This window comes from Leptonychotes weddellii, chromosome 11 (genome assembly GCF_054177405.1).
Source record: "Leptonychotes weddellii isolate Sample4059 chromosome 11, ASM5417740v2, whole genome shotgun sequence".
Taxonomy (NCBI): domain Eukaryota; kingdom Metazoa; phylum Chordata; class Mammalia; order Carnivora; family Phocidae; genus Leptonychotes; species Leptonychotes weddellii.
In genome coordinates this window covers 62,516,352-62,527,192 of record NC_138379.1, presented here as the reverse complement: position 1 = coordinate 62,527,192, position 10,841 = coordinate 62,516,352, and the positions used below count along the sequence as shown (strand labels likewise).

General features: G+C 39.1%; 1 protein-coding gene across 1 annotated transcript in view; it reads left to right on the top strand.

Annotated features, from left to right (window-relative positions):
- The window catches only part of SLC36A4 (solute carrier family 36 member 4), an 83,902-nt gene extending 73,711 nt beyond the window's left edge, over window positions 1-10,191 (top strand). Inside the window, exon 11 of the mRNA XM_081799018.1 lies at window positions 9,992-10,191. Within this exon, the coding sequence (XP_081655144.1) occupies window positions 9,992-9,993 (2 nt within the window). The 3' untranslated portion in view covers window positions 9,994-10,191. The remainder of the gene's footprint in view (window positions 1-9,991) is intronic.
- Window positions 10,192-10,841: the final 650 nt, after the last annotated feature.

Genomic DNA, 10,841 nt, shown 5'->3' with positions numbered 1-10,841 from the left:
ATGTCATAGTATGGGTCAGTACTTCATTCCTTTTTATGGTTGAATAATATTCTGTTATCTGGATGTGCCACATTTTGTGTATCTTTTCATCAGTTGAATGACATTTGCTTGTTTTCACTTTCTGGCTTTTATAAATAATGCTGCTTTTGCAAGTTTTTGTGGATGCATATTTTCATTTCTTGAGTTGAAAGAGTTCTTTATATATCCTGGGTACATGTCCCTTACTAGATGTATGATTTGCAAATACTTTTTTTCCCATTCTGTGTGTTGTTTCTTGCTTTCTTGACAGTATTGCTTATAAAACAAAAGTTTTTAATTTTGACGTAGTTAGAATTGTTTAACTTATTTTGTGTATAATGTAATGTTTACATCAGCTGTGTAAGATGACTACTGTTACAGTCATTTTATATGAAAAATAACTGTGACTCAGAGTCTAAATGAATTCCCCAAGATCAAACTAATATGCACTGAAACTGGGATTTAGATGTAAATTTCAGACCAAACCCAGACACAAATTTTACTTTATCACAAAGCCTAGCATTTCTATCACATGAAATCTGTCACTTTTGAAGCTGGAATTTGATTCAATGGTATATTCATTTAATGAAATGCTGTTTCATTAGGTATTTGGATTTGGAAAAAAAAATAGTTTGGCAAACATCTTCTGGGGCTGCAGTTCATTAAAAAGACATGTATTATGAGATGAAAATACATATCAGAAGACCAACTAGACCCTCTAGAGCAAGTTTAAAGAGTCTCATAAACCACATTCCATTACATTTTATCTCCTAATTAAATGCTACATAAACTATTAAAATACAGCATTTCTACTGTAGAGTTAGCAATATCACTAATATCAAAGAATAGTAAATAGATCTCTTAAGCCAGCTTCCCCAAGGCATCAAGTAGCTGATGTTTTCTCTGAATGAATAATAGTTAACAGCAGAAAGAAAAAAAAAATAAGTGGGGGAGAAAAGAGTAATCATTTATTTTTGAAGGCAAATGATCTAAACAATACTTGTTTATGAAATTGTCAATCTGAAATGAGAGTCAAATGACCTGGCCATTTGGGGATACATTTTGCTAGAAAGTTTCAAAGTTCAGAAAAAAGTATAGGAAATTGTTAGTGTGTCACTTCCGGGGAAGATGGCGGAGTAGGAGGACCCTAGGCTCACTTCCTCCTGTGGATAAACTAGATAACACTCACATCAGTGTAAATAACCCAGAAAATGACCTGGAGGCTGGCAGAATGAAATCCCCAGCTAAATGTAGAGAAGAGGACACACTGAAGAGGGCAGGGAGGGCAGAGATGTGGTTGGGAGCTAGAGGGACTGGTGGGACTCTCCCAAGGAGGGAGGGACACTGTGGGCATGGAGAGGGGAGAGAAGTAAACCCCATGCTGGGTTTTACAGGGAAGATGAATCTCCATAGCATCTGTCTCTGGAAACCAGATTTTGTGAGTTCTTACAACTAGGGGGACTTAAAACCTGGAATTTTTAAAAAATCAGCAGCTGGGTTGGAGAAAACGGACTCCCCACCCTTAAAGAGACAGCCCCACAAATAGCCCATAAAGGTACAGCATCAAAGCAGCAGTTTGAAAAGTGCCTGGGACATATGGGTGGAAGAGTTGTTTACTATTCCAGGAGCGGAGCATGTCCTGGAGGGAAAGAAATCACTGGGGAACTCCTCCAGGAACAAAGGATCTGGCAGGCACTGTTTCCCTCCCACACCCCCCAGCATAAACACACAGACATTTGCAGGACTCACTGCCTAACTTGCTAGCATTACCATCCCGCCCCCACGCTGTGCTTTCACTGATCCACACTTCTGTGTAGCCCACCTCAGTCCCAGTGCTTAAGAGCCCCTCCTACAGAGGAACAGCAGTGTTCAAAGCTTACTAGCACCACCGCCCTGAGGCCCCGCCCCCATGCTTCAAATAAATTCTCTGCCCCCTTTTCTTTCTCTTCTGCTTCTGGGATCCCTATATTGTAAATGTTGTTACGTTTGATAGTGTCACTGAGCTCTCAAAGTATATTCTCATTTTGCATGTTTTTTTTCTCTCACCAGCTCAGCTGGATTACTTTCCATTACTCTGCCCTCCAAGTCACTGATTTGTTCTTCTGTTTCATCTAGTCTATTTGTTCCATCTAGTGTATTTTTAATTTCATTTATTGTGCTCTTCGTCTCTGATTGGTTCTTTTTTATCTCATTGTTAAGGGTCCCACTGAAGTCCTCCACATTTTCCTTAAGCCCAGTGAGTTTCTTTATGATCATTATTTTATTTTTTATTTTTTTAAAGATTTTTTTTTTATTTATTTATTTGAGACAGAGAGAATGAGAGAGAGAGAACACATGAGAGGGGGGAGGGTCAGAGGCAGAAGCAGGCTCCCTGCTGAGCAGGGAGCCCGATGCGGGACTCGATCCAGGGACTCCAGGATCATGACCTGAGCCGAAGGCAGTCACTTAACCAACTGAGCCACCCAGGCGCCCCTATGATCATTATTTTAAATTTTCTATCAGGAATGTTACTTATCTCCATTTTGCTTCGGTCTCTTGCTATGATTTGGTCCTATTCTTTCCTTTGGGACATATTCCTCTGTCCCTTCATGTTGTCTAACTCTCTGTGTCTGTTTCTCTGTGTTCAGAAAGACAACTACATCTCCTGCACTTGAAAGTATTAGCCTTATGAAGAAGTCCTATAGTACCTTGCCATGCAGAGTCCCCTGTTCACTAGAATCTGGCACTTCAGCGGCGTCTTCTATTTTTGATTCATATGCCCTGCTATTGTGGTTGAGCTACTTTTTCCTTCAGTCATTTGCAATAGTTCTCTTTGCCTGTTGTGGGCTGTGTTGGGTCCCTATGGTGTTAGTGGGCAGTTTGGGTCTGCCTTGAGCTTGAGTTGAGTCAGGCCAGGCGTTTGCCAGAGATAAAGTAGCCCCAGACCACAGGGTGCTTTCCCTGTGTTATCCCCTGAGAAGCTTTCATTGTTGGGCAGGGCCTGTAGTGAGACCAGTTGTCTGCCTCCAGCCCACTGATGGGTCTCCATCTGACTGATGTGTGTGTGGTTATCTTTCTTCAAGACAGGAGTCACTTTGGAGTGATACTGGCCAGTATAGGAGATGCTTGCACACTGCCAGGCCTGTGGTGCTGCCCTCTATGTGCTCTGGCCAAGAGAGTATTAGAGGGTGAATCCACTGATTTATAGCAGAAGTAATAGCAGTAAACTTCCCCAAACTGGGGAAGGAAACATAAATCCAGATCCAGGGGGCACAGAGATCCCCCAACAAAATAAACCAAGGAAGTCCACAGCAAGACACATAGTAATTAAGATGGCAAAAGTAGTGATAGAGAATTTTCAAGCAGCAAGAGAAAAGAAAGCAGTCAGATACAAAGGAAACCCCATAAAGCTATAAGTGGATTTTTCAGCAGATACTTTGCCCGCAAGTAGGGAGTGGCATGATAAATTCAAAGTGCTGAAGGGAAAAAGTCTTCAGCCAAGAATACTCTATCCAGCAAGGCTATCATTCAGAATAGAAGGAGAGCTAGTTTCCCAGGCAAACAAAAGGTAAAAGAATTCATGACCACTAAGCCAGCCCTATGAGAAATGTCAGAGACTCTTTGAGTGGAAAGGAAAGGCCCCAAGCAAGAGTAAGAAAAGTGAGAAGCACAAAAACAGTAGTAAAAAAAAAAAAAAGTAAATAAGTATATCTGTAAAAATCAGTCCAGGGACTCACAAAATAAAAGGATGTAAAGTACAACACCATATACCTAAAACATGGGGAGGAGAGGTAAAGAATGGGTTTAAATTTAAGTGACCATCAGCTTCATACACACTGAAATATACAGAAGATATTATATGAAAACTGAATTGTAACCACAAAGCAAAAACCAGTAAGAGATATGCAAAGAATAATGAGAAAGGAATCCAAGTATATCACTGAGGAAAGCCAGCTACTCATGATAGAAGAGAGCAAGAGAAGAAAGGAATGGAGAATAATTACAAAAATGACCATAAAAGAAGTAATAAAATGGCAATAAATGCATACCTATCAATAATTACTTTGAATGTAAATGGACTAATGCTCCAATCAAAAGACATAGGGTGATAGAATGGATTAAAAAAACAAGACCCATCTATATGTTGCCTATAAGAGACAAGACTCATTTCAGACCCAAAGATGCATGCAGATTGAAAGTGAGGGGGGGCGCCTGGGTGGCTCAGTTGGTTAAGCGACTGCCTTCGGCTCAGGTCATGATCCTGGAGTTCCGGGATCGAGTCCCACATCGGGCTCCCTGCTCGGCAGGGAGTCTGCTTCTCCCTCTGACCCTCCTCCCTCTCATGCTCTCTGTATCTCATTCTCTCTGTCTCAAATAAATAAATAAAATCTTTAAAAAAAAAAAAAAAAAGAAAGTGAGGGGATGGAGAAACATTTATCACACAAATGGATGTGAAAAGAAAGCCAGGGTAACAAAGATTATATCAGACAAAATAGACTTTAAAATAAAGACTGTAAGAAGAGGCAAAGAAGGACACTATATAATCATTCAAGGGACAATCCAACAAGAAGATATAACAATTATAAATATTTATGGGGCGCCTGGGTGGTTCAGTCGTTAAGCGTCTGCCTTCGGCTCAGGTCATGATCTCAGGGTCCTGGGATCGAGCCCTGCATCGGGCTCCCTGCTCAGCGGGGAGCCTGCTTCTCCCTCTGCAGCTCCCCCCGTTTGTGTTCCCTCTCTCGCTGTGTCTCTCTCTGTCAAATAAATAAAAAAATCTTTAAAAAAAAAATTATAAATATTTATGTACCCAACGTGGGAGTACCCAAATACTTAAAGCAGTTAATAACAAACATAAAGGATGCAATCAATTATAATACAATAATAGTAGGGGACTGGAACACCCCACTTACATCAATGGACAGATCATTCAAACAGAAAATTAACAAGGAAATGGTGCCTTTGAATAACATATTGGACCAGATGGATTTAACAGACATATTCAGAACATTCCATCCTAAAAAGGCAGAATACACATTTTTATTATGTGCACATGCAACATTCTCCTGAATAGATCACATATTAGACCATAAAACCAGTCTTAACAAATTAAAAAAGATCAAAGTCATAACCATGCATCTTTTCTGACCACAACGCTACAAGACTGGAAATCAACAACACACACACACACAAAAATCTAGAAAGAGCACAAATACATGGAGGTTAAATAACATACTATTAAACAATGAATGAGTCAACCAAGAAATCAAGAGGAAAATAAAAAATTATATGGAGACAAATGAGAATGAAAACACAATGGTTCAAAGTCTTTGGGATGCAGCAAAAGCTGTTCTAAGAGCAAAGTTTATAGCAATACAGACCTACCTCAAGAAGCAAGAAAAATCTTAAATAAACAACCTAACCTTACACCTAAAGGAAGCAGAAAAAGAACAAACAAAACCAAACCCAGCAGAAGGAAGGAAATAATAAAGATTAGAGCACAAATAAATTATATAGAAAATTAAAAAAACAATAGAACAGATCAATGAAACCAGGAGTTGGTTCTTTGAAAAGATCAATAAAATTGATGAAACTTTAGCCAGGCACATTAAACAGAGAGAGAGAGGACTCAAATAAATAAAATCAGAAATGAAAGAGGAGAAATAACAACCAGCACCACAGAAAGACAGAGAATTATAAGACAATATTATGAAAAATGATATGCCAACAAATTGGACAACCTAGAAGAAATGGAGAAAATTCTAGAAACATCTAAACTCCCAAAATTAAATCAGAAAGAAAGAGAAAATTTGAACAAACCAATTACTAGCAATGAAACTGAATCAGTAATCCACAAACTCCCAACAAACTAAAGTCTAGGACCAGATGGCTTCATAGGTGAATGCTATCAAATGTTTCAAGAAGAGTTAATACCTATTCTTCTCAAACTGTTCCAAAACATAGAAGAGGAAAGAAAGCTTCCAAATTCAGTCTATGAAGTTTACATTACCCTGATACCAAAACCAGATAAAGACACTAAAAAACAGAGAGAGAGAAAGAGAGCTACAGGCTAATATCTTTGATGAACATAGATGCAAAGCTCTTCAACAAAATGTTAGCAAATTGAATCCAATAATACATTAAAAAATCATACACCATGATTAAGTGGGATTTATTACCTAGATGCAGGGGTGGTTCAATATTCATAAATCAATCAATGTGATACATCATATCAACAAGAGATATGATAAAAACTGTATGATTATCTCAATAGATGCAGAATAATCATTCAAAACAATATAACATCCATTCATGATAAAAACCCTCCACAAAGTGGGTTTAGAGGGAACATAAACATACTTCAGTGTAATAAAGGCCATATATGAAAAACCCACAGCTAACATCACACTCAATGGTGAAAAACTGAGAGCTTTTTCCCCTAAGGTCAGATATAAGACAGGAATGCCCACTCTCACCACTTTTATTCAACATAGTACTGAAAGTCCTAGCCACAGCAATCCAACAAGAAAAAGAAATAAAAGCCATCCAAATTGGTAAGGAAAAAAAATGAAAGTAAAACTTTCACTTATTTGCAGATGGCATATTATATATAGAAAACCCTAAAGACTCCACCAAAAACTACTAAAACTGATCAATGAATCCAGTAAGGTCACAGGATACAAAATCAATGTAAATGCAAGATTTCGATACACTAATAATGAAGCAACAAAAGAGAAATTAAGAATGCCATCCCATTTACAATTGCACCAAAAGTAATAAAATACCTAGGAATAAATTTAACCAAGTAGGTGAAAGATCTATACTCTGAAAACTATAAAACACTGATAAAAAAAATTAAAGACAACACCAACAATGAAGAGATATTCCATGCTCATGAATTGGAAGAACAATTATTATTAAAATGTCTTTACTACCCAAAGCAATCTACAGATTTAAAGGAATCTCTATCAAATACCAACAGCATTTTTCATAGAACTGGGACAAATAATCCTGAAATTTGAATGGAACCACAAAGGACCCCAAATAGCCAAAACAATCTTGAAAAAGAAAAAACAATCCAGATTTCAAGTAATACTACAAAGCTGTAGTAAGCAAGAGTATGGTTCTGGAACAAAAATAGACACATAGATCAATGCCCAGAAACAAACCCATGATTACATGGTCAATTAATCTTTGACAAAAGAGGCAAGATGATGTAATGGGAAAAAGACTGTTTCTTTAACAAATGGTGTTGAGAACACTGGACAGCTATATGCAAAAGAATGAAACTGGACCACTTCCTTTCACCATATACAAAAATAAACTCAGAATGGATTAAAGACCTAAATTTGAGTCCTGAAACCACAAAAATCCTAGAAGAGAACATAGGCAGTAATTCCTCTGACATCGGCCATAGCAACATTTTTCTAAATATGTCTCCTGAGATGAGGGAAACAAAAGCAAAATTAAACTATTGGGAGTACACTAAAATAAAAAGCTTTGGCACAGCAAAGGAAACAATCAACAAAACTAAAAGATAACTTACTGAATGGAAGAAGGTATTTATAAATGACATATCTGATAAAGTGTTAGTGTCCAAGATATATAAAGAATTTACACAACTCAATACCAAAAACAAATAATCCAATTTAAAATTGGACAGAAGACATGAACAGATATTTCTCCAAAGAAAACATACAGATGGCCATTAGCACATAAAAAGATGCTCAACATCACTCATCATCAGGGAAATACAAATCAAAACTACAATGAGGTATCACCTCACACTGGTGAGAATGGCCAATTTCAAAAACACAAGAAACAACAGGTGTTGACAAAGATGTGGAGAAAAAGGAACTCTCATGCGCTGTTGGTGGGAATGCAAAGTGGAGCAGTCACTGTGGAAAACAGTATGGAGGGTCCTGAGAAAATTAAATGTAGGACTATGCTATGATCCAGCAATCATACTACTGGGTATTTACTTGAAAAATAAAAAACACTAATTCAAAGAGATACATGAACCCTTATGTTTATAGCAGCATTGTTTACAATCAGCAAACTATGGAAGCAGCCCAAGTCCCCATCAATTGATGAATGGCTGAAGAAGAGGTGGAATATAGATATAGATATATAGATAGATATAGATATAGATATACACAATGGAATACTATTGAGCCCTAAAAAAGAATGAAATCTTGCCATTTGGAACAACATGGATGGAACTAGAGTGTATCATGCTAATCAAAATAAGTTAGTTAGAAAAAGACAATTATCATCTGATGTCATTCATGTGGAATTAAGAAACAAAACAAATGAACAAAGAGGAAAAAAATAGACAAACCAAGAAACAGACTCTTAACTATAGAGAACAAGCTGATGGTTACCAGAGGGGAGGTAGGTAAGAGGATGAGTGAAACTGATGAAGGGGATTAAGGAGTGCACAGGCTGATGTACGGAAGTACTGAATCACTGTAGTGCACTCCTGAAACTAACATAACAGGATTTGTTAACTATATTGGAATTAAACATAATAAAATTTTTTAAAAGATTTTATTTCTTTATTTGAGAGAGAGAAAGTGCTCGAGGGAGCATGAGCAGGGGCAGAGGGAGAAGCAGGGTCCCCACTGAGCAAAGAGCCTGATGTGGGGCTCGATCTCAGGACCTCTGGGATTGTGACCTGAAGCCAAAGCAGACGCTCAACCGACTGAGCCACCCAGGTGCCCCCATAATAAAATATGTTTAAAAGGTCAGTACAAAGTACTGCGAAAGAGAGAGACAGAGAAGTTCGTAAGGGATGACTGTTTTCCCTGGTATAGAAAATTCAACTGCTAAATCCTTGTTCCCTGATTTAGAGGTGGCCCGTAACTCAGGCCTCTTACGGCTCTCCCAAGAGATTAACTAGAATGAGAAATTGGCAGGGATGGGAGAAACGCGCCAGGCAGGGTGTGTCGACATGCCAAGTGCATTAGCAAGGACGCTACAGGAGAACTCTGCTTTGGGATTACTGTCTTTGTTCAGGCTATTTTAACAAAATACCAGATGCTGGGGGCTTAAACAACAAGCATTTATTTCTCACTCTTCTGAAGGCTCCAGAGTCCAAGATGAAGGTAACAGCAGGCTTGGTTCCTGGTCAGAGCTCTCTTCCTGGTTTGCAGAGCCGGTGTCTTCTTGCTATGTCTTCACAGGGGGGAGAGATATCACCTCTCTGGTGTCTCTTCTTTTCAGCGCACTAATTCCATTCAAGAGGCCTCCACCTACAGGACCTGATTGCCTCCCAAAGGCCCTATCTCCAAATACCATCACACTAGGGATTAGGGCTTTCACATAAGCATCTGGGGGAGACACTAACCTTCAGTTTATAGCACTTACTACTACATGAACAACATAATATAAGGAGACACATAGGACAAATTGATGTAGATTTTGGAGTAGTATTGTTGGGGTCCGGAGCTGATGCCCAACAATTCTTGAGACGTCTTTGGTGCAAAAAGGTGGTTTTATTAAAGCACAGGGACAGGACCTGTGGGCAGAAAGAGCAGCTGCTTCCCATGCTGCCTGGCGCCCCAGGATTGTGAGGAGCAACTGATTATGTACCTTGGCTTTGGAGGAATTAAAGATAAGGGAAGTTCCAAAAGGACTTTCATATGCTAAAGAAGATTCCCGGGATCCCAGAGGCCTTGCTATAATGTCAAGCCAAGGTCGTTTTTCCCTCTAGCAAAGCAAATGTCAAGTTGCTTTGGGAGTTTCCTGGAGGAAAGTTCTACTCTGCCTGCCTCAAGTATTTGTCAATGGGCTGCAGGTTATAAGGACATTTAATTTTATCTACATTTCCTTCTGCCTTTGTTTCCCATGTCAAAATTACTCAAGACTAATTTAATGAGTTTCGTGCAAGTGTCCTAGAGCGGTGGCCGGTGGCGGTCAAGGGATGTTTTGCTGTCGTTGTTTTAGTAGCAAACACCCAGATTTTCTAACAAAATCTTTCAATCTTTCCCAGAACTCCCACCCTGTAAGTGCAATGAAGAAATGCAGTGCCTATCTGGTCTTAGTGAAGACAGTGGCCCAGAACCCATACGGCTCTGCCTTACTTGCTTCCATCCCGGGATGCCTTTTGTAAAGCGTATTGCCGAAACTGATGCCACTCAGAGCAAGACAATTTTTAAGCATCAAATATGTTTTAAATAAAATGTTGGAATTAATGGACAACTGTTATTTTTTATTTAAGACTTGGCTTGGCAAAAATCAAAACAAAAACTGGCAACTTGACATCAGTTTCTCAAATTAAAACCATGCAAAACAAAACCTATCAAATTGTTATGGGTTGAGTTGTACATTCCCCACTCGTCCCCCCCCAAAGATGCTGAAGTCTTAACTTCTAGGACCTCAGAATGTGACCTTATTTGGAAATAGGGCCTTCAGGGAGGTAATCAAATTAAAATGAGATTATTAGGATGGGTACTAATCCAATATGACTGTCCTTATAAAAAGGACATCCGCAAGCAAGGAGTGCCTGAGCCTAGGAGAGTGGCTTGCTCCAGACTTCCCTCCAAGCCCTCTGAAGATACCAACCTGCCAATGCCTTGAATCCAGACTTCCTGCCTCCGGAACCGTGAGACAAGGGATGCCCAGTATAAGTCACGCAGTCTGTGACACCTTGCTGTGGTAGCCCTGGGAAAGTAATACACAAATAAAGGAGAAACTATTGATGCCTGAAATCTCTGAGTCCAAGGAATACTGGAGAAGCAGATTCAGAAGAAAAATAAGACCCTGTATTTTCCCCAGAGAAGGAAGATGATTAACCTCAGTGGAGTCCTTGCCAGGTTTGACCCATTAGCTCATCTAATTCT